Source organism: Staurois parvus, unplaced genomic scaffold (genome assembly GCF_062004578.1).
Source record: "Staurois parvus isolate SC_StPar_1 unplaced genomic scaffold, SC_StPar_1.0 ptg002695l, whole genome shotgun sequence".
Classification (NCBI taxonomy): domain Eukaryota; kingdom Metazoa; phylum Chordata; class Amphibia; order Anura; family Ranidae; genus Staurois; species Staurois parvus.
Window position 1 is genome coordinate 131,319 of NW_028320491.1, and position 23,935 is coordinate 155,253.

General features: G+C 55.4%; 1 protein-coding gene across 2 annotated transcripts; it reads right to left on the minus strand.

The window, feature by feature from the left end:
* Window positions 1–1,359: 1,359 nt before the first annotated feature.
* LOC149429843 (tonsoku-like protein) lies at window positions 1,360–18,522 on the minus strand. 2 transcript variants are annotated; one of them, XR_016310092.1, is made up of 10 exons: window positions 18,160–18,522; window positions 18,002–18,080; window positions 16,429–16,724; window positions 16,177–16,348; window positions 13,763–13,932; window positions 8,721–8,794; window positions 7,574–7,707; window positions 6,565–6,751; window positions 4,327–4,438; window positions 4,247–4,272 (listed from the first exon to the last, which is right to left on the minus strand). XR_016310092.1 is itself a non-coding variant. In XM_089666414.1 (9 exons), coding segments are annotated over exons 1-9 (1,317 nt in total). In that variant the 5' UTR covers window positions 18,364–18,522; the 3' UTR covers window positions 1,360–4,437. The 2 variants fall into 2 exon arrangements, 1 of the variants encoding a protein (XP_089522540.1); XM_089666414.1 differs by having other exon boundaries at window positions 1,360–4,438.
* Window positions 18,523–23,935: the final 5,413 nt, after the last annotated feature.

Genomic DNA, 23,935 nt, shown 5'->3' on the forward strand with positions numbered 1-23,935 from the left:
ATCGACTTCATGACAGACTTGGATTACAAAGTGTAACTTTCATTTTTAGAGCAGTGTATATATACCCAATTGTAGTGTCAGAATATCTGCATACAGCAAGGAATCTCAGGAATAATTACTTGGTCAGCAAAATTATATTTAACAGTTTATTTGCATATTGGAGGCGCTATCTGACATTGATCGATTAAACAATCAACAGCACCGACTTAATCATTCAAACATCCTGACACGCCTCCATCAAGAATGGAAAGTTCCACATCTCCGGAATGGAAAGTTGGAAAGTCTCCATGTTCACCCTGATGTCAGCGATCGCCGAGCATCTTCAGGCTTCGTCTATGACATCACACAACTTGACCTGTTTAAGCTCCACCCTCCAACCACCCTTGGCCAATGATGATATATGGCTCCCCCAACCAGAATAAAATGCAAAAAAGTGTAAAAATATAAAATCATTTATTATTCATTTTACAGAACGGACCAATCAGAGAACCCATTGGGCCAATACATCCAATAGAAGGCCAGGACTGGAGGGGGGCAGCCAGAGCCCAGCAATTATGGCTTACAAAATGACACGCCCCCTCCTCCAGCTGTATACAAAATAAAACTGGCTGATAAAATAGATATATACAATATACCCCCGTATACACCAGAATACCCCCGTATACACCAGAATACCCCCGTATACACCAGAATACCCCCGTATACACCAGTATACCCCCGTATACACCAGTATACCCCCGTATACACCAGAATACCCCCGTATACACCAGAATACCCCCGTATACACCAGAATACCCCCGTATACACCAGAATGAATACCCCCGTATACACCAGAATACCCCCATATACACCAGTATACCCCCATATACACCAGTATACCCCCATATACACCAGTATACCCCCATTTACAATGAAGGAAATGCGTATTCGCTCCCCCCTGATGCTGAATGTTCGCCCCTCACACAGAAACGATCGGTCTAACAATGGAATGTTCACCCCTCACACAGAAACGATCGGTCTAACAATGGAATGTTGGCCCCTCACACAGAAACGATCGGTCTAACAATGGAATGTTGGCCCCTCGCACAGAAACGATCAGTCTAACAATGGAATGTTCGCCCCTCACACAGAAATGATCGGTCTAACAATGGAATGTTCGCCCCTCGCACAGAAATGATCGGTCTAACAATGGAATGTTCGCCCCTCACACAGAAACGATCGGTCTAACAATGGAATGTTCGGTGTAACACTGAGAGACAGAATACAACAACAAATTCAGCAGAAATGCGTCTAACAAATGATGACGGATCTGCATGTTCATGAGGGAAAGAAGGATTTGATCCCCTATCATTCAGCAGGATTTCTGGCTCCCAGGTGTCTCTCATACAGGTAACAAGCTGAGATTAGAAGCAGTCTCTTAAAGGGAGTGCTGCTAATCTCATTGTGTTACCTGTATAAAAGACACCTGTCCACAGGAGCCATCAAACCATCAGATTCCAAACTCTCCACCATGGCAAAGACCAAAGAGCTGTCCAAGGATGTCAGGGACAAGATGGTAGACCTACACAAGGCTGGACTGGGCTACCAAACTATGGCCAAGCAGCTTGGTGAGAAGGTGACAACAGTTGGTGCAATCATTCACAAATGGAAGAAACACAAAACAAGTGTCAGTCTCCCTAGGTCTGGTGCACCATGCAAGATCTCACCTCGTGGAGTGTCAATGATCATGAGAACAGTGAGGAATCATCCCAGAACTACACGTGAGGATCTTGTCAATGATCTCCAGGCAGCTGGGACCACAGTCACCAAGAAAACAATTGGTAACACACTACGCCGACATGGACTGAAATCCTGCAGTGCCCGCACGGTCCCTCTGCTCAAGAAAGCCCATGTCCAGCCCGTCTGAAGTCTGCCACTGAACATCTGAATGATGCCGAGGAGGACTGGTGGGAAGTGTTGTGGTCAGAGGAGACCAAAATCCAGCTCTTTGGCATCAACTCAACTCGCCGTGTTTGGAGGAGGAGGAATGCTGCCTATGACCCCAAGAACACCATCCCAACTGTGAAACATGGTGGTGGAAACATTCTGCTTTGGGGGGGTTTTTCTGCTAAGGGGACAGGACAACTGCACCGCATCAAAGGGGCGATGGACGGGGCAATGTACCCTCAAATCTTGGGTGAGAACCTTCTTCCCTCAGCCAGGGCATTGATAATGGGTGGTGGATGGGTGTTCCAGCATGACAATGACCCAAAACACACGGCCAAGGCAACAAAGGAGCGGCTCAAGAAGAAGCACATTAAGTTCCTGGAGTGGCCTAGCCAGTCTCCACACCTTCATCCGATGGAAAATCTGTGGAGGAGCTGAAAGTTCGAGTTGCCAAACGTCAGCCACCAAACCTTAATGACTTGGAGAGGATCTGCCAAGAGGAGTGGGCCAAAATCCCTCCTGAGATGTGTGCGAACCTGGGGGCCAACTCCAGGAAACGTCTGACCTCTGTGACTGCCAACAAGGGATTGGCCACCAAGTACTAAGTCATGTTTTGTGAAGGAGATCAAATCCTTCTTTCCCTCATGAACATGCAGATCCGTCATCATTTGTTAGACGCATTTCTGCTGAATTTGTTGTTGTATTCTGTCTCTCAGTGTTACACCGAACATTCCATTGTTAGACCGATCATTTCTGTGTGAGGGGCGAACATTCCATTGTTAGACCGATCATTTCTGTGTGAGGGGCGAACATTCCATTGTTAGACCGATCATTTCTGTGTGAGGGGCGAACATTCCATTGTTAGACCGATCATTTCTGTGAGGGGGAACATTCCATTGTTAGACCGATCGTTTCTGTGTGAGGGGCGAACATTCCATTGTTAGACCGATCGTTTCTGTGTGAGGGGCGAACATTCCATTGTTAGACCGATCGTTTCTGTGTGAGGGGCGAACATTCCATTGTTAGACCGATCATTTCTGTGAGGGGCGAACATTCAGCATCAGGGGGGCAAATACGCATTTCCTTCACTGTACACCCCCCCCCCCCCCCATATACACCAATATACAAATACAATGCTACAATGTGGCTGCGCACGTAGCAGGAAGTGGTGACTGAGCGGTCGCCGTCCTCAAAGTGCATTATGGGAGACGCAGGATCAGGTACTATGGCCAGTAGAAAGACGACTCCCATCCCTCTCTACATCCAATGGGAATGAAGGACATTGCAGATGGAAGAGGACCTGTCCTTCTTGAGATCTCACCACTCCCCTCCCCCACCTGAGATCCCGGCTTCCCCGGTGTATTGTCCCACATCCATCTGCAGGATATCAGATTACACCACGTACGGTCCTTCCACCAGCAGGAATCTCACCAATTCTCAGAGAGCAACCAATCACACCAGGAAGTGCCCCCAGGCCCCTACCACCAATCACAACAGGAAGTGTCCTGGGGCCCTCTACCACCAATCACAACAGGAAGTGCCCCAGGGCTCCTTCCACCAATCACACCAGGAAGTGCCCCCAGGCCCCTACCACCAATCACAACAGGAAGTGCCCCCAGGCCCCTACCACCAATCACAACAGGAAGTGCCCCCAGGCCCTCTACCACCAATCACAACAGGAAGTGCCCCCAGGCCCTCTACCACCAATCACAACAGGAAGTGTCCCAGGGCTCCTTCCACCAATCACACCAGGAAGTGCCCCCAGGCCCCTACCACCAATCACAACAGGAAGTGCCCCCAGGCCCCTACCACCAATCACAACAGGAAGTGCCCCCAGGCCCTCTACCACCAATCACAACAGGAAGTGTCCTGGGGCCCTCTACCACCAATCACAACAGGAAGTGCCCCAGGGCTCCTTCCACCAATCACACCAGGAAGTGTCCCAGGGCACCCTACCACCAATCACACCAGAAAGTGTCCTGGGGCCCCTACCACCAATCACACCAGGAAGTGTCCCAGGGCTCCCTACCACCAATCACACCAGGAAGTGTCCCAGGGCTCCCTACCACCAATCACACCAGGAAGTGTCCCAGGGCTCCCTACCACCAATCACACCAGGAAGTGATCCAGGGCTCCCTACCACCAATCACACCAGGAAGTGTCCCAGGGCGCCCTACCACCAATCACACCAGGAAGTGTCCTGGGGCCCTCTACCACCAATCACACCAGGAAGTGTCCCGGGGCCCCTACCACCATTCACACCAGGAAGTGTCCTCGGGACCCCCTACCACCAATCACACCAGAAATTGCCCCCAGGCTCTCTAATACTTGACAATAATCCCACCCCTTGAAGAATGGAATGGAATGTGATTGGCTGAGGGCTGGAAGACCGTCCCAACACACAGAAATGGCAAACGGGGGTCACATCAGTGGTCTCCCAGGACTCCATTGCCTCAGGTCTGCAGTGAAGACGTTTCCCGGATGTCCGCTGTCATTGGACGCCTCCAAGGTTCTGAAAATAGATATAAAGTCTCTTAGCAGGCAGAAGACTGAGAACATTGGTGACCACCGGCCAAAAGATGTACTGTACAAGAGGGCGGGGAAAGGGGTGGGGCAAGAACCTGGGAGGAGGGGTCATTATTGATATGGGGAGTGAAGATCTGGGGGGATGGGGGTGTTGGTGTCATCATTGATATGGGGAGTGAATATCTGGGGGGGGTCATCATTGGCATGGGGAATGAAGATCTCGAGGGGGGGGGGGGGGGACCCGTCTCAGCTCCCCATTGGTATCATGTGGCAGCATCTCATTGTTCTATTGTGTGTCTGGCTTGGGAGCAAACTATTATGGGATGTATGTGTTCATGTGTATTGGCTTGGTGGGGGTGTCTCCAGCAGCCCTCCCACCTGATGGGACTGTCTGTTGGTGTGTCTCCTGTTACTAAATGTAGATTGCCCCGCCCTGTGTCATTATGCAGGGGAGGGGGGATTTCCCCAGTTGTGTCATTATGCAGGGAGGGGGGATTGCCCCACCCTGTGTCATTATGCAGGAGAGGGGGGATTGCCCCACCCTGTGTCATTATGCAGGAGAGGGGGGATTGCCCCACCCTGTGTCATTATGCAGGGGAGGGGGGATTGCCTCGCCCTGTGTCATTATGCAGGGAGGGGGGATTGTCCCGAGTGTAATAAACTAGTCTACCTCCTAGTTTACTTCAAGACTGGTGTCATCTGGATCTTGGGGTAACAATAGCCAGAGTCACTGGTCTCATGTTCCAGAGCCTGAGAAGCAGCTTCTTGACGGAGATACTCAGTCGTGGGTGTCTGGGGTCCGTTACATGGGCCACGTCTAAGATCAGACCCCACTACTCCAGGAACACCCTGGCCTGAGCCATGTTCAAGATCAGATCCCACTACTCCAGGAACACCCTGGCCTAGGCCATGTCTAAGATCAGACCCCATTACTCTAGGAACACCCTGGCCTGAGCCATGTCCAAGATCAGACCCCATTACTCTAGGAACACCCTGGCCTGGGCCATGTCCAAGATCAGACCCCATTACTCTAGGTACACCCTGGCCTGGGCCATGTCCAAGATCAGACCCATTACTCCAGGAACACCCTGGCCTGGACCATGTCCAAGATCAGACCCATTACTCTAGGTACACCCTGGCCTGGGCCATGTCCAAGATCAGACCCATTACTCCAGGAACACCCTTGCCTGGGCCATTGTCCTGAGAAGAAGCTGGTCCAGGTAACTCACAATAGAGAGTCCCTGTTGTCTCAGCATTGCCAAGAACGAGTCCTCAATTTTTGTCAAAACCCTGAAGGCCAAGGCAGGCCAAACAAGAGCACCACCAACTGGAAGTCGTTATCCCCCATCACAACATGGTGCTCACAACTAGGGACGTGCTTGTATGAGATCGATAAATAGCAGGACATCCCACGTGATGGAGAGACGCAACCATTGGGCCAATGCATTCCATCAGGACTTCTGGACCAGGAGGACGAAGGTTCTACTTCCCGGGCTGCAACGAATTCTTTCTAGAATCCTGCACCTCATCCAGACGACACATTTCTGTTCTCTGCAACATGGCGGCCCCCGTGTAGTAGAATAAATATCGTATGAAATATGGTGGCCCCCGTGTACTAGAACGAATATCGTATGAAATATGGTGGCCCCCGTGTACTAGAACGAATATCGTATGAAATATGGTGGCCCCCGTGTACTAGAACGAATATCGTATGAAATATGGCGGCCCCCTCTATAACAAATGTCGAATTATGTGAATAGTTCAGTGTGTAGGACCATTGTCAGAGACAAGAACTTCCCTTTCTTCCAGGACGTTTATCGGCCAATGTGATCTTTATTTCTGGATTGGAGGACATTACATCAAGTTAGTCTGGTTGTGTATGACGAGTGATATTAAACGATCCACTGATGGCATTTCAACTTATTGGGTTCTGTCCTCCCAGATCTCTCTTCTGATGAGAAGGACCCCAGAATACGACAGATTGGCCCCGGTGAGGTCAGAGATTGTACAGACATTCTCATATACGGGAAGATTTAATTGCTGAATTTAGATCTCCAACGGGTTGCCGTGGAGACAGTGAAGGAGACTGTCCCTCCCCTGCAGAGCGCTCACCATTCCTGTGTCTTCCTGAAGAAGAGTTTGCTATGACGGGAGACGACTCGAGCTTCGCCGCCCCACGCCTGCGTCACCAACTCCCAGTCCTTCTTGGAGAGGCTCTGGGATCCCAGCCGTAGTTCATGGAGCAGCGATGACACCCCGTCCAATAAGGATCTGCTGAGAGGACCTTGAATGGCGCATCCTGCAAGAAGAGTAGTCAGTGTTAGTGAAGAGACCGCCCTCTGGAAATCCCAGACATGCCTCCAGAAATCCTGAACCAGCCTACGGGAATCCCAGACCGCCCTCCCGAAACTCCAGACCGCCCTCCTGAAACTCCAGACCGCCCATCCAGAAATCCTGGACCAACTTCTGCATTCCCAGACTGCCCTCTAGAAATGCCAGACCGCCCTCTAGAAATCCCAGAGCATCCTCCAGATTTCTCAGACAGCCCTCTAGAAATGGCAGATGGTCAGCTGTGATGTCTGTTATCCACAAATCATGCGGCCATACATTGTATATGATTGAACCCTCCAGAAGATGGACACAGTGAAGGGAGCTGCTCATTGGCTGCAGTCAATGTGTCACCTCGTCCTGCACTGGAAATATGCTTGATGGATCTGGACTTTAGACTTCCTGGAATTGTGGAATTAATGACTGGATTTTTCATGTGTGGGAATACTCCGATGTGGAGGAATTGTACATCCGTGGCTCCAGCTGGGAGAATATGAGGCAATGCACTGAACTGAGGAGGGACAGAAAATGCCCCCTCCACCCCCCCATTCCAATGGCAGATGGAGACCATAGAGACAATTATTATTATTATTATTATTATACAGTATTTATAAAGCGCCAATAGTTCGCTCAGCGCTGTACATTACAAAGGGAGACAGAACATGTGACAGAACAATACCAATACAATGCAAAACATGAGGGGATCGAGGGCCCTGCTCTTTCGAGCTTACAATCTAGGAGACCATCTCTCTCTATACTATATGTAAACTATGGAGCCCATCAGTGTCCTCACCTGTGAGGTGAAGCTCATCCATTTCCTGATTTCGCTCCTGAACGGCGTATAAAAGAGATTGAAACCCTTTTACTCCCACTTTGGGATTTCCAGAGAGGTCAATAGTCTTCAGAGAAGAGGATACCAGGAGACACCTGAGAGGAGAGAGAGCCGATTGTCACTAACCATACACTGACCATGTTCACCAGGAGATCCAACACAGGTCAGGGAGGAGAGAGCCAAATGTCACCAACAATACACAGACCATGTCCACCAGGAGACCCCACACAGGTCAGGGAGGAGAGAGAGCTGAGTGTCACCAACCATACACAGACCATGTCCACCAGGAGATCCAACACAGGTCAGGGAGGAGAGTGAGCCGAGTGTCACCAACCATGCACAGACCATGTCCACCAGGAGATCCAACACAGGTCAGGGAGGAGAGAGAGCCAAGTGTCACCAACAATACACAGACCATGTCCATCAGGAGATCCAGCACAGGTCAGAGAGGAGAGAGAGCCACGTGTCACCAACCATACACAGACCATGTCCACCAGGAGATCCAATACAGGTCAGGGAGGAGAGAGCCGAGTGTCACCAACAAATACACAGACCATGTCCACCAGGAGATCCAGCACAGGTCAGGGAGAAGAGAGAGCCACGTGTCACCAACCATACACAGACCATGTCCACCAGGAGATCCAATACAGGTCAGGGAGGAGAGAGCCGAGTGTCACCAACAAATACACAGACCATGTCCACCAGGAGATCCAGCACAGGTCAGGGAGAAGAGAGCCACGTGTCACCAACCATACACAGACCATGTTCACCAGGAGACCCCACACAGGTCAGGGAGGAGAGAGAGCCGAGTGTCACCAACCATACACAGACCATGTCCACCAGGAGATCCAATACAGGTCAGGGAGGAGAGAGAGCCAAGTGTCACCAACAATACACAGACCATGTCCACCAGGAGACCCAACACAGGTCAGGAAGGAGAGAGAGCCGAGTGTCACCAACCATACACAGACCATGTCCACCAGGAGATCCAACAAAGGTCAGTGGAAAACAGAAAGGAAGAGGCTTAGATGGAAGTAAAGAAGAGTGAAGGGCTGCCGGGAATCACCAGGTACATGAAGAGGGGACACCTGGGAGAGTCGAGTGGTACCTGGCTAAGTCTTGTACTGATTCATCACTGAGGTTGTTGCAGGAGAGGACCAGCTGGGACAAGACACAACCATCCTGCAAGACAGAGAGGAGACCAACATAAGAAGGACCATCAGAAAAAACATCTCCGACTTACGTCTACTGTACATCTGTTCGATGTGTACCCGGATGGAGGACGGCCCTGTTTCCAGAGAACCGCCCCGTGTCCGGATAGAGGACCGCCCTGTGTCCGGATGGAGGGCCGCCCTTTTTCCAGAGAATCACCCCATGTCTGGATGGAGGACGGCCCCGCGTCCGGATGGAGGACGGCCCCGCATCCGGATGGAGGACGGCCCTGTTTCCAGAGAACCGCCCCGTGTCCGGATAGAGGACCGCCCTGCGTCCGGATGGAGGACCGCCCTGCGTCCGGATGGAGGACCGCCCTGCGTCCGGATGGAGGACCGCCCTGCTTCCAGAGAACCGCCCCAGGTCCGGTTAGAGGTCTGCATCTGGATAGAGGACCGCCCTGCGTCCGGATGGAGGACCGCCCTGCGTCCGGATGGAGGACCGCCCTGCGTCCGGATGAGTCGAGTGGAACCTGGCTAAGTCTTGTACTGATTCATCACTGAGGTTGTTGCAGGAGAGGACCAGCTGGGACAAGACACAACCATCCTGCAAGACAGAGAGGAGACCAACATAAGGACCATCAGAAAAAACATCTCCGACTTACGTCTACTGTACATCTGTTCGATGTGTACCCGGATGGAGGACCGCCCTGTTTTCAGAGAATCGCTCCATGTCTGGATAGAGGACGGCCCCGCGTCCGGATGGAGGACGGCCCTGTTTCCAGAGGACCGCCCCGCGTCCGGGTAGAGGACCGCCCCGCGTCCGGGTAGAGGACCGCCCCGCGTCCGGGTAGAGGACCGCCCCGCGTCCGGGTAGAGGACCGCCCCGCGTCCGGGTAGAGGACCGCCCCGCGTCCGGGTAGAGGACCGCCCCGCGTCCGGGTAGAGGACCGCCCCGCGTCCGGGTAGAGGACCGCCCCGCGTCCGGGTAGAGGACCGCCCCGCGTCCGGGTAGAGGACCGCCCCGCGTCCGGGTAGAAGACGGCCCCGCGTCCGGGTAGAAGACGGCCCCGCGTCCGGATGGAGGACGGCCCTGTTTCCAGAGAACCGCCCCGTGTCCGGATAGAGGACCACCCCGTGTCCGGATGGAGGGCCGCCCCGCGTCCGGATGGAGGGCCGCCCCGCGTCCGGATGGAGGGCCGCCCCGCGTCCGGGTGGAGGACCGCCCCGCGTCCGGGTGGAGGACCGCCCTGCGTCCGGATGGAGGACCGCCCTGCGTCCGGATGGAGGACCGCCCTGTTTCCAGAGAACCGCCCCAGGTCCGGTTAGAGGTCTGCATCTGGATAGAGGACCGCCCTGCGTCCGGATGGAGGACCGCCCTGCGTCCGGATGGAGGACCGCCCTGCGTCCGGATGGAGGACCGCCCTGCGTCCGGATGGAGGACCGCCCTGCGTCCGGATGGAGGACCGCCCTGCGTCCGGATGGAGGACCGCCCTGCGTCAGGATAGAGGACCGCCCTGTTTCCAGAGAACCGCCCCAGGTCCGGTTAGAGGGCTGCATCCGGATGGAGGACGGCGCTGCGTCCGGATAGAGGACGGCGCTGCGTCCGGATAGAGGACGGCGCTGCGTCCGGATAGAGGACGGCGCTGCGTCCGGATAGAGGACGGCGCTGCGTCCGGATAGAGGACGGCGCTGCGTCCGGATAGAGGACGGCCCTGCGTCCGGATAGAGGACGGCCCTGCGTCCGGATAGAGGACGGCCCTGCGTCCGGATAGAGGACGGCCCTGCGTCCGGATAGAGGACGGCCCTGCGTCCGGATAGAGGACCGCCCTGCGTCCGGATAGAGGACCGCCCTGCGTCCGGATAGAGGACCGCCCTGCGTCCGGATAGAGGACGGCCCTGCGTCCGGATAGAGGACGGCCCTGCGTCCGGATAGAGGACCGCCCTGCGTCCGGATAGAGGACGGCCCTGCGTCCGGATAGAGGACCGCCCTGCGTCCGGATAGAGGACGGCCCTGCGTCCGGATAGAGGACCGCCCTGTTTCCAGAGAACCGCCCCAGGTCCGGTTAGAGGACTGCATCTGGATGGAGGACGGCCCCGCGTCCGGATGGAGGACGGCCCCGCGTCCGGATGGAGGACCGCCCCGCGTCCGGATGGAGGACCGCCCCGCGTCCGGATGGAGGACCGCCCCGCGTCCGGATGGAGGACCGCCCCGCGTCCGGATGGAGGACCGCCCCGCGTCCGGATGGAGGACCGCCCCGCGTCCGGATGGAGGACCGCCCCGCGTCCGGATGGAGGACCGCCCCGCGTCCGGATGGAGGACCGCCCCGCGTCCGGATGGAGGACCGCCCCGCGTCCGGATGGAGGACGGCCCCGCGTCCGGATGGAGGACGGCCCCGCGTCCGGATAGAGGACGGCCCCGCGTCCGGATAGAGGACGGCCCCGCGTCCGGATAGAGGACCGCCCCGCGTCCGGATAGAGGACGGCCCCGCGTCCGGATAGAGGACGGCCCCGCGTCCGGATAGAGGACGGCCCCGCGTCCGGATAGAGGACGGCCCCGCGTCCGGATAGAGGACGGCCCCGCGTCCGGATAGAGGACGGCCCCGCGTCCGGATAGAGGACGGCCCCGCGTCCGGATAGAGGACCGCCCCGCGTCCGGATAGAGGACGGCCCCGCGTCCGGATAGAGGACCGCCCTGTTTCCAGAGAACCGCCCCAGGTCCGGTTAGAGGGCTGCATCTGGATGGAGGACGGCCCTGCGTCCGGATGGAGGACGGCCCTGCGTCCGGATGGAGGACCGCCCTGCGTCCGGATGGAGGACCGCCCTGCGTCCGGATGGAGGACCGCCCTGCGTCCGGATGGAGGACCGCCCTGTTTCCAGAGAACCGCCCCAGGTCCGGTTAGAGGACTGCATCTGGATGGAGGACGGCCCCGCGTCCGGATGGAGGACGGCCCCGCGTCCGGATGGAGGACGGCCCCGCGTCCGGATGGAGGACCGCCCCGCGTCCGGATAGAGGACCGCCCTGCGTCCGGATAGAGGACCGCCCTGTTTCCAGAGAACCGCCCCAGGTCCGGTTAGAGGACTGCATCTGGATGGAGGACGGCCCCGCGTCCGGATGGAGGACGGCCCCGCGTCCGGATGGAGGACCGCCCCGCGTCCGGATGGAGGACGGCCCCGCGTCCGGATGGAGGACCGCCCCGCGTCCGGATGGAGGACCGCCCCGCGTCCGGATAGAGGACCGCCCTGTTTCCAGAGAACCGCCCCAGGTCCGGTTAGAGGGCTGCATCCGGATGGAGGACGGCCCTGCGTCCGGATGGAGGACGGCCCTGCGTCCGGATGGAGGACGGCCCTGCGTCCGGATGGAGGGCGGCCCTGCGTCCGGATGGAGGGCCGCCCTGCGTCCGGATGGAGGGCCGCCCTGCGTCCGGATGGAGGGCCGCCCTGCGTCCGGATGGAGGGCCGCCCTGCGTCCGGATGGAGGGCCGCCCTGCGTCCGGATGGAGGGCCGCCCTGCGTCCGGATAGAGGACCGCCCTGTTTCCAGAGAACCGCCCCAGGTCCGGTTAGAGGGCTGCATCTGGATGGAGGACGGCCCTGCGTCCGGATGGAGGACCGCCCTGCGTCCGGATGGAGGACCGCCCTGCGTCCGGATGGAGGACCGCCCTGCGTCCGGATGGAGGACCGCCCTGCGTCCGGATGGAGGACCGCCCTGCGTCCGGATGGAGGACCGCCCTGCGTCCGGATAGAGGACCGCCCTGCGTCCGGATAGAGGACCGCCCTGTTTCCAGAGAACCGCCCCAGGTCCGGTTAGAGGACTGCATCCGGATGGAGGACGGCCCCGCGTCCGGATGGAGGACGGCCCCGCGTCCGGATGGAGGACCGCCCCGCGTCCGGATGGAGGACCGCCCCGCGTCCGGATGGAGGACCGCCCCGCGTCCGGATGGAGGACCGCCCCGCGTCCGGATGGAGGACCGCCCCGCGTCCGGATGGAGGACCGCCCCGCGTCCGGATGGAGGACCGCCCCGCGTCCGGATGGAGGACCGCCCCGCGTCCGGATGGAGGACCGCCCCGCGTCCGGATGGAGGACCGCCCCGCGTCCGGATAGAGGACCGCCCCGCGTCCGGATAGAGGACCGCCCCGCGTCCGGATAGAGGACCGCCCCGCGTCCGGATAGAGGACCGCCCCGCGTCCGGATAGAGGACCGCCCCGCGTCCGGATAGAGGACCGCCCCGCGTCCGGATAGAGGACCGCCCTGTTTCCAGAGAACCGCCCCAGGTCCGGTTAGAGGGCTGCATCTGGATGGAGGACGGCCCTGCGTCCGGATGGAGGACGGCCCTGCGTCCGGATGGAGGACGGCCCTGCGTCCGGATGGAGGACGGCCCTGCGTCCGGATGGAGGACGGCCCTGCGTCCGGATGGAGGACGGCCCTGCGTCCGGATGGAGGGCCGCCCTGCGTCCGGATGGAGGGCCGCCCTGCGTCCGGATGGAGGGCCGCCCTGCGTCCGGATGGAGGGCCGCCCTGCGTCCGGATGGAGGGCCGCCCTGCGTCCGGATGGAGGCCCGCCCTGCGTCCGGATGGAGGCCCGCCCTGCGTCCGGATGGAGGGCCGCCCTGTTTCCAGAGAACCGCCCCAGGTCCGGTTAGAGGTCTGCATCTGGATAGAGGACCGCCCTGCGTCCGGATGGAGGACCGCCCTGCGTCCGGATGGAGGACCGCCCTGCGTCCGGATGGAGGACCGCCCTGCGTCCGGATGGAGGACCGCCCTGCGTCCGGATGGAGGACCGCCCTGCGTCCGGATGGAGGACCGCCCTGCGTCCGGATGGAGGACCGCCCTGCGTCCGGATAGAGGACCGCCCTGCGTCCGGATAGAGGACCAGTACTGATGGGTATTCAACGTGGGAACAATCAGGAGAAGAATACATCAGCCCCCAAAGTAGAGACGGCAGAGAGAACATTTGGTCAGAACTTTGCTCCATGTACCTGTGGGACTTCACACCTACCTGAGACAGATATCTCACCACAGACTCCACCATAAGGGCCTCCCCTGCGGTCACAGCCTGGAGATCCAGCCGGGAGATGATGTCATGAGGAAGAGTCTTCAGGATTAGCTCCACTCCAATGGAGCCCAGAGGATTATGGGACAGAGAGAGGCTCTTCATGTGGACACTGCCTACAGGAGACCAGAACTCTTATTACAGTATGCAAGCAGAGGAGACTACGGGGACCGGAGCAGAGAAGGGGAGACTACGGGGACCGGAGCAGGGAAGGGGAGACTACGGGGACCGGAGCTGAGAAGGGGAGACTACGGGGACCGGAGCTGAGAAGGGGAGACTACGGGGACCGGGCTCAAGCAGGGCAGACTACGGGGACCGGGCTCAAGCAGGGCAGACTACGGGGACCGGGCTCAAGCAGGGCAGACTACGGGGACCGGGCTCAAGCAGGGCAGACTACGGGGACCGGGCTCAAGCAGGGCAGACTACGGGGACCGGGCTCAAGCAGGGCAGACTACGGGGACCGGGCTCAAGCAGGGCAGACTACGGGGACCGGGCTCAAGCAGGGCAGACTACGGGGACCGGGCTCAAGCAGGGCAGACTACGGGGACCGGGCTCAAGCAGGGCAGACTACGGGGACCGGGCTCAAGCAGGGCAGACTACGGGGACCGGGCTCAAGCAGGGCAGACTACGGGGACCGGGCTCAAGCAAGGCAGACTACGGGGACCGGGCTCAAGCAGGGCAGACTACGGGGACCGGGCTCAAGCAGGGCAGACTACGGGGACCGGGCTCAAGCAGGGCAGACTACGGGGACCGGGCTCAAGCAGGGCAGACTACGGGGACCGGGCTCAAGCAGGGCAGACTACGGGGACCGGGCTCAAGCAGGGCAGACTACGGGGACCGGGCTCAAGCAGGGCAGACTACGGGGACCGGGCTCAAGCAGGGCAGACTACGGGGACCGGGCTCAAGCAGGGCAGACTACGGGGACCGGGCTCAAGCAGGGCAGACTACGGGGACCGGGCTCAAGCAGGGGAGACTACGGGGACCGGGCTCAAGCAGGGGAGACTACGGGGACCGGGCTCAAGCAGGGGAGACTACGGGGACCGGGCTCAAGCAGGGGAGACTACGGGGACCGGGCTCAAGCAGGGGAGACTACGGGGACCGGGCTCAAGCAGGGGAGACTACGGGGACCGGGCTCAAGCAGGGGAGACTACGGGGACCGGGCTCAAGCAGGGGAGACTACGGGGACCGGGCTCAAGCAGGGGAGACTACGGGGACCGGGCTCAAGCAGGGGAGACTACGGGGACCGGGCTCAAGCAGGGGAGACTACGGGGACCGGGCTCAAGCAGGGGAGACTAGGGAGACCGGGCTCAAGCAGGGGAGACTAGGGAGACCGGGCTCAAGCAGGGGAGACTAGGGAGACCGGGCTCAAGCAGGGGAGACTAGGGAGACCGGGCTCAAGCAGGGGAGACTACGGGGACCGAGCTCAAGCAGGGGAGACTACGGGGACACCAGTGCAGGGAGAGAGCAGCAGAGGACACCAGTGCAGGGTCAGGGCTGCAGAGGACACCAGTGCAGGGTGGGTCAGAGCAGCAGAGGACACCAGTGAAGGGTCAGAGCAGCAGAGGACACCAGTGAAGGGTCAGAGCAGCAGAGGACACCAGTGAAGGGTCAGAGCAGCAGAGGACACCAGTGAAGGGTCAGAGCAGCAGAGGACACCAGTGAAGGGTCAGAGCAGCAGAGGACACCAGTGAAGGGTCAGAGCAGCAGAGGACACCAGTGAAGGGTCAGAGCAGCAGAGGACACCAGTGAAGGGCCAGAGCAGCAGAGGAAACCAGTGAAGGGTCAGAGCAGCAGAGGAAACCAGTGAAGGGTCAGAGCAGCAGAGGAAACCAGTGAAGGGTCAGAGCAGCAGAGGAAACCAGTGAAGGATGGGTCAGAGCAGCAGAGGACACCAGTGAAGGATGGGTCAGAGCAGCAGAGGACACCAGTGAAGGGTCAGAGCAGCAGAGGACACCAGTGAAGGGTCAGAGCAGCAGAGGACACCAGTGAAGGGTCAGAGCAGCAGAGGACACCAGTGAAGGGTCAGAGCAGCAGAGGACACCAGTGAAGGGTCAGAGCAGCAGAGGACACCAGTGAAGGGTCAGAGCAGCAGAGGACACCAGTGAAGGGTCAGAGCAGCAGAGGACACCAGTGAAGGATGGGTCAGAGCAGCAGAGGACACCAGTGAAGGATGGGTCAGAGCAGCAGAGGACACCAGTGAAGGATGGGTCAGAGCAGCAGAGGACACCAGTGCAGGGTCAGAGCAGCAGAGGACACCAGTGAAGGGTCAGAGCAGCAGAGGACACCAGTGAAGGATGGGTCAGAGTAGCAGAGGACACCAGTGCAGGGTCAGAGCAGCAGAGTACATTTCAGGAACTGACCTCTGAAGGCCTCCGCCAGTAGGAGGCGATACTGTTGCAGGAATTTGGCGGAGAGCTGGCACCCCCGGAGGTTGATAGCGGTCAGTACAGGGCAATGGTGGAGCAGTGAGGCCAGAGGTTGTGTCAGCCCATCCCCCAGCGGGTTCAAGCTGAGATCCAACTCCTCAAGTTTCTGAAGAGAAGACAAACTATTCACTGAGTAGCAGACAAGGACAACGGCCCACTTACCCCATACACCAATTAGAGACTCACCTCAAAATGCCCCCCATCTGCCGGCACCAACTTCCTGATCCCCTCCTGAGTCAGCCGGTTACAGGACAGGTTGAGATGGGTTAGGTGAGGGATTGTACTGAGCAAGGCCGATAGCTCCTCCATATCTGCGTCTCCCAGGACGTTCCCACTAAGGTGCAATTCCCGAAGGGATGACTGCAGCTTCAATGCTCGCAGCAGGGGGCTCAAATCCATCGACTTCAGGGCCAGACGGCAGAGAGACAAGCAAGTGCTGACTTCCTGCTGCTCCAGAGCTTTCAGTACCAGACTGTTCTCCTCTACAAGAGAGCACATTGGGTAACAGTGGTCCATTATGCATCCCAGAACATCCTAGAGGACTATCATGGATCCCAAAACATCTTGGAGGTCTATCATGGACCCCAAAACATCCTGGAGGACTATCATGGATCCCAAAACATCCTGGAGGACTATCATGGATCCCAGAACATCCTGGAGGACTATCATGGATCCCAGAAGATCCTGGTGGAGCAAAATGGACCCCAGAATATCCTGGAGGAACATAATGGACCGCAGAACCTCCTAGTGGACCATAATGAACCCCAAAACATCCAGGTGGACTACAATGGATCCCAGAACATCCTGGAGCACTATAATGGATCCCAGAAAATCCTGGCGAACCAAAATGAACCCCAGAATATCATGGTGGACCATAAAGGACCCCAGAGCATCCAGATGGACTATAATGGACCCCAGAACATCTTGGTGGACCAAAATGGACCCCAGAACATCCCGGTGGACCATAATGGACCCCATAACCTCATGGTGTATCATAATAGACCCCATAACCTCCTGGTGTATCATAATGGACCCCAGAAAATCCTGGTGGACCATAATGGACCCCAGAACATCCTGGTGGACCATAATGGACCCCAGAACATCCTGGTGGACCATAATGGACTCCAGAACATCCTGGTGGACCATAATGGACCCCAGAACATCCTGGTGGACCATAATGGACCCCAGAACATCCTGGTGGACCATAATGGACCCCAGAACATCCTGGTGGACCATAATGGAACCCAGAACATCCTGGTGGATCATAATGGATCCCAGATCATCCTGGTGGATCATAATAGATCCCAGATCATCCTTGTTCACCATAATAGACCCCTGATCAACTTGGTGGATAAAATGGACCCCAGAACATCCTGGCGGATCATAATGCATTCCAAAACATCCGGGTGGATCATAATGGACCCCAAAACATTCTGAAGGACTATAATGGACCCCAGAACATCCTGGTGGATCATAATGGACTGCAGAACATCCTGGGGGACCATAATGGACCCCAGGACATCCTGGGGGAGCAAAATGGACCCAGCAAATCTTGGTGGATCATAATGGACCCCAGAACATCCTCGTGGATCATAATGCATTCCAGAAAATCCGGGTGGATAATGGACCCCAGAACATCCTCGTGCATCATAATGCATTCCAGAAAATAAGGGTGGATAATGGACCCCAGAACATCCTGGTGGATCATAATGGACCCCAGGACATCCTCACAGATCAATCTATGATGATGAACACTTACTAACACCAAGACTCTGACATGACTTCTTGTAGCGATCGGTCAGTGGTGGCAGATCCCAGGAATGAACCTCGGCCAGAACCTTAAAAACACAAACCATCTATGAGGACTTCTCCTATTAATGGTCCACCTGGCAGACAAGGGAAAGTGAAGAGACTTACCTCCTCGTTGCTCTGCAGGATGTAGAGAATGAGGTCCTGGGGGTCCAGCAAAGCTCCTTCTTTCTTCAGGGTGAGTCGGGGTCGCAGACCACTGCTCTGGTAATACCGCTGAGAGGCCTGTTCAGCCAACCAGGAGATGTCCCGGGTCTCACAGTCACTGCAGGCAGAGGACCAATCATAATCAGAGTGGAGAATATTGTGCATCCATACTCCCCGCCCACATGTAATGACAACAGGAATTCTGACTTACCCGTAAATTCCATATCTTGGGGTACAGTACAGGACACAGGCTGGATATTCATAGACTCCAGCCCCAGGTTACATGCTGCTGCCTTCAGGTGACTGGACACTGCCAAAAGCTTTGCTGGGACCACCCACCCCAGTGTACCCTCCTAAAACCCCACCCGCTCCGTGAGGCTTCAGTTTTTTAGCAAGTGGTAAGCAGGTCACGGAGCAGAGGGGAGGGACCTGTGTCCTGTACTGAACCCCAAGATACAGAGCATACAGGTAAGTCACCATTCCTACCCTCTGCATCATACTGTGCAGGACACAGGGGTGGGTTCTTAGACATGGGGCCTCTCCAAGCAGTAAGGAGAAGAGTGGGGAGGGACCCGTGTCCTGTACTGAACCCCAAGATACGGAGCATACCGGTAAGTCATCATTCCTACAATCTGCATCATACTGTGCAGGACACAGGGGTGGGTTCTTAGACCATGGGGCCTCTCCAACATATAAATTGAGAACTGGGCAACAAAAAGCCAAACCTGCAGCAACTGACCCATAGACAGGAGGATCAATGGACCCAGACAGACAGGTGACTCAACCAACTTTCAAGAAATGGTTTTCAAAAGATGTAGAGAAGAGCAGGTGGTGACTGTGACGGGAGTCACTTTGGGTGGGGGGCCCATGGAACACAGCTCACTTTGGGTGGGGGGCCCATGGAACACAGCTCACTTTGGAGAGGTGGGGAGACCCATCTCAGCTCCCCATATCCCTCTTATGTGTAAGTCACCCTTTGCCTGTTAGGGGTAAAGGGTGGAATGTCCTGCTATTGTGTAGACATGTATAGGTGGGGGGGGGGGGTTGTTCATTGTTTAATGCCATGTGGTTGTCCCATTGTGTGTCTGGCTTGGGCGCAACTATTATGGGATGTATGTGTTTGTGTATTGGCTTGGTGGGGGGTGTCTGTGTGTCTCTTGTTACTAAATGTATTGCCCCGCCCTGTGTATATATCTTGTACCTATGTTAAAATAAAGCAGTCTATTTCCTGGAATCCTTCAAGTCTGGAGCTGTCTCCTCTTGAATGGTCAGCGGTGGTATCCATGGATCTGTGTTCGGACAGGGAAGCGGGAGTCTAACAGAAATACCCTAGTGCAGTCGGGGTCCGGTTCCGTTACAGTGACCCTTCAGAAAAACCGATGTAAGCTGCTGTAAAAAACCCAGGAACCCCGACCTCCAGGGGAATGGGTGCAGGTAGGAATGGAGGGACACGATTGCCGAAGGCAGAAGTCCTAAAGAAAGATAAATTACTCACCAACAGAAGAGGGATCGGTTGTCAAGGTAACACATTGACGGCAGCCATAGACGACAGTCCTGACCCCATCCACAAGGCGCATGGTAAGTGTTTGTACTCAGGGCAGGACAGATGGAGGGAGAATGACATTCCATGGGAGGTGATAAAAAAAAAAAAAAGACGCCCCAGGGAGACAACAAGGACTGGCTTCCAGGATTCTTTATCTCTATGTAGTATAAGTAAAGGTGGGGCCCCAGGCAGAATGCAGGGGGAGCCAAAGAAGAACTACTGCTCTTAGATGTAATAGAATGGAGAAGAATCTGTTCTTACAGGGGCCCCCCATAAGGGAAGAAGCCTCAGTACAAGGGGGGGCTGTGTGTGGGACAAACACCTGAGGAAGGCCCAGAGAGGCACAAAATTTGCAACAAAGAAGAGCAACTCATTGTAAAGGGGAGAGCACAGAAGCCGAGATGTTCTGAAGAGGACATACTAGGTGTAACCCATACCTCCAGGTACCAAGGCCTAGGTGTGAGTCCGGCAGGAGAAATGAGTTGTTTCCAAGTCATAGGTCATGTAGAAGTGAACTGGTGTCAAGGCCAATTCTTTTAAGGATGCAAAGCTCTGCTGCTTTACCTGCTTACATATTCTACTGGAGGATCTCCAGAAAACTGAAATAAGTATGGGGTCCTTGGACCAAATCTCTCCTCACTGTACAACCCTATTGGGCTCCTGATAGACTTCCCTAGAATGTCGGACTCTGTTGTATATCTGGCCTCATGATGTCATGGCTGTGCTATTCCAGCTACACAGGACAACGGCTGTGAAGGGTTTCTAAGAGCTTTATGGTGGTTGGATTTCCGTTTGTTCATTTTACAAGTGAATACTCTTAAATAAAAGAATGCTAGGAAGACCACTCAGATTGTACAGCAGGGGATCCAGTGATCGGAGGGGGAGGAAATAACAAGGCTTAGGGTTGTAGGCCAGGGATGCCTGTGTAGAAAAGGGGGTCCATGTAAAATTTCTCCATGAAGAAAGGAGAGGAGTACCCCTTGTGAATGTAAGTTGCATGGAGGTGGAAGAAAAACCAGTCTTAAACTCAAATCCTGCAGGAGACCCAGCTGGTAGAACTTACAGAACGTGTGAACGGAAGATCAGGGGGCATCCTTACAAATCTGGGGAATGGAAGCTTGATGCCTAAGAACCCCAGAAATGCTGATTTAATAGTGCATCCAGACAGGGAAGGGGGGAACCCGGTGCTTATCATCATAAGCCCAAATAATGGTCTGTCTGAGCAACTGAGAAACAATGGAACAAGAGCTGCTCAACACTTACAAGGACCGTCAGGAATGACAGAGAACTGAAGGAAGCAGTGGCTGAGAGGTAATCTCTCACAGCATGAACGTCATCCAGGCCATGGAGGGAGATCTCCTTCTGGTGACCTGGACCAGATAGAGGAATAGAACTATGTCCTTGTTGAGGTGAAAAGTTGAAGCTCCCTTAGGTAAGATGGAGGTTCTGGGCTTCCGCCACCCTGTCCTTGTGTATGACCAAACCCGTCCTCTACAGGATAAGACTGCCAGCCCAGACACTCACCTGGCAGAGGTGATGACAACGAGGAACAAAACAACCTGGTCAGAGTGGAGAGGGGAATTTCTTGGACTGGTGGACTGAAGTGCAGAGAGCACCACATTCTGATCCTTTGGAGTCAAAGGGGAGATCAGAGGGGGAGCCACATTAGGATTTTTGTACATTGTATCTCTAAAGAATGGGAAGTCAACAGAATCTGGAATACAATCTCAAATCTCAGAGCAGAGATGCAGAGATTGGACCCACGGTGGTGTGAGGGCTAAATGCTGATCCAGGTCTATCTGCAAAAAGGACAAAACTCATCTCACATCGAATTTCCTGGAGTGAAAGTTTCTTGTGCTGCACCAAGTATGTCTTCCATGTGCAGTGATAGAGCCTGCAGGAAGAAGACTTCTGAGAAATTATCATTGATAGGATTTCTGATTCCGAGATGTCTCTGTCCCTTAGCTCCTGGGCTTTAACAGCCATGTCAATAAAGCCAGCAACCCTGAATCATGGTGGCAAACTGGTCCTGGGTACAGGAGACCTGGACCACTTGGAAGAGACTATGGAATATCCGCAAGGAGTCTGATCAGGTCAGAGTACCACATCCACCTAGGCCAATCAAGCGCTATGAGGATCACAGAAATGCCCTTTCTCTGTGCTCTGTAAAGCAGATGAAGACGTTTCATGAGAAGAAAGTATAGACCTGGGTGTACAGATCCCAAGGAAACCACAAGAGCATCCAATGCCTCTGCCAGAGGATCCCTGTACCTGGAGACAAACACACCCAGTTCGTTGGTGAACCTGGGAGGTGAGGAGCTACATATCCGGTATCCCCCATCTGTAACACAAGTCCTAAAACAGGAACCATTCCATCCAGGTCTAGGTGCTGCCAGCTGAAGAAGAAGTCTGCCTGACAATTGTCCATACCTGAAATGTAAATGACGAATATGGCAGTAAAGTGAAGTTCTGCCTATGACATGATCCACCCTACCTCTTTTGCCGGAGTGATGGTTCCTCCCTGGAGGCCATTGTGTGGCACTGCCATGGCATTATCCAATGTAATCTGGGTTACTATGACCCTCCAGCCAGGAGGTACAGCACTGCAGAGACAACCAAATTGACTGAAGTTCAAGAATGTTGATCAGATGTGAATTCTCAGACACCCAAGTCTCCTGCAACACCAAGGCTGAGCTGTGTTCTGAAGAAGACCCAGATATTCCACATAATGACCTGGATCCAAAGCTGATATGTGAAGGTTCAGAACCCGGCTGAACCTCGGGAAGGTCTGACTGTTCAGAGCCACATTTGTCCACCAGAACCTGTGCAGACTGTTCTCTCAGCAGGATGTCATCTAGATATCTCACAATGGGGATGCCCTGAGACCGCAGTAAGGGTAGCACCTGGGCCAGCACCTTGGTCGAATACTCACTGTATAGATGACAGCCTGAATGGCTGGGGCCACAAACTGCAAGAGCAGAAGGCCCAATACTAAGAGAAGGCACTGCTTATATTCCAAAACAATGGAACAAGCACGTAAGAATCATTCATGCCCACAGTGGCCAGAAAGTCTCCCTAAAGGGAGGCTATGACAGATCTGGAGGATTACATGCAGCAATCCTGGGCTCCAATGAAGAATTTAGGGCCTTGAGATCCAAGAAGGGAGCTGTGAATAGTCTGGAGTAGAACTTCTGAAACCGTTCTGCCATAGACTCTGGGACAATGACACCCTGCTCCAGAAAGCCACATGCAGATCTAAGCTGTGACACAGGAAAGTTGAAAGTCATGAAACTGGGAAGGGGCAGAGAGTGAAACTCTAGCTTGTAGACTCCGGGAACCACCTCAGGCGTCCAAGCATCAGAGATGCAGGTTGTCAAAGTGTCTGAAAAGGCTAACAGACAACCCTTCACTTTGAAGATTTATCTGAGGATTTGGAGGCCTTGGAAGTCCATGTTTTGTGGGCAAACCAAGTGCCAGACTTGTTGACTTTGGAGGTTGAGGCCACAGAATATTGAAAAGGACTCTTCTTGGCCACCATCATGGGTGAGGTTTTCTAGGCTGAGACCTGGATTTTTTTTCCCCAGAAGATGGGTAATCTTGCCACCAGCAACATTCTGGTTGATGGCACCCAGAGTGGTTACGAAATGTCCCTTGAGGGACATGTGGATCAAGCACTTTTTGCATACAGGTTCCACAGCCCAACACTTTAGCTGAAGGGTCCTCCTCATGTTCACTGACAAGAGACTTAGAACAGGAGACCTCCAACAACCCATTCATACTGCAGCTCAAGGCTGAGAATGTGACTTCCAAATGTTTTATGACCAGGGGGTCAACTACCAAGGTGATCTGTACCCAAACCAATGACATTTGACCAGTCAGCCAGAGATTGAGAGATGAACGTCATGGGCAAGACAGTTTGTACAGCAAGAACTGCCAGGGAGCAGAGAGCTCTAGAAAAGGCCTCTAGTCACTTGTCAGTGGGGTTCTTACAGATAGGTTACTCCCCCACCAGAATGGAAAACACTTTGTTAGGCAAAGATACTGCCCGATCCACAGAGAGCCCACTTTTTAATAAAGTCCTCCTAAAATGGGTACAAGGTTGGTAGATGCTTGGGAGGTACATTATACACAGAGCTTGTCAGGAGGTTTCCAGTCGCCATAAAGGGAAGACAATAAACAGTAGATGCACCACGA

Excerpts from the sequence above, each read along its gene's own strand:
- LOC149429843 (XM_089666414.1), bottom strand. The coding sequence starts at position 18,363 with ATGCACAATATTCTCCACTCTGATTATGATTGGTCCTCTGCCTGCAGT. Across the intron at positions 18,081-18,159 it reads TCCTGCAGAGCAACGAGGAG|GTTCTGGCCGAGGTTCATTC; the intron begins GTAAGTCTCTTC and ends TGTGTTTTTAAG. Across the intron at positions 8,795-13,762 it reads TGGTGAGATATCTGTCTCAG|GATGGTTGTGTCTTGTCCCA; the intron begins GTAGGTGTGAAG and ends TCTGTCTTGCAG.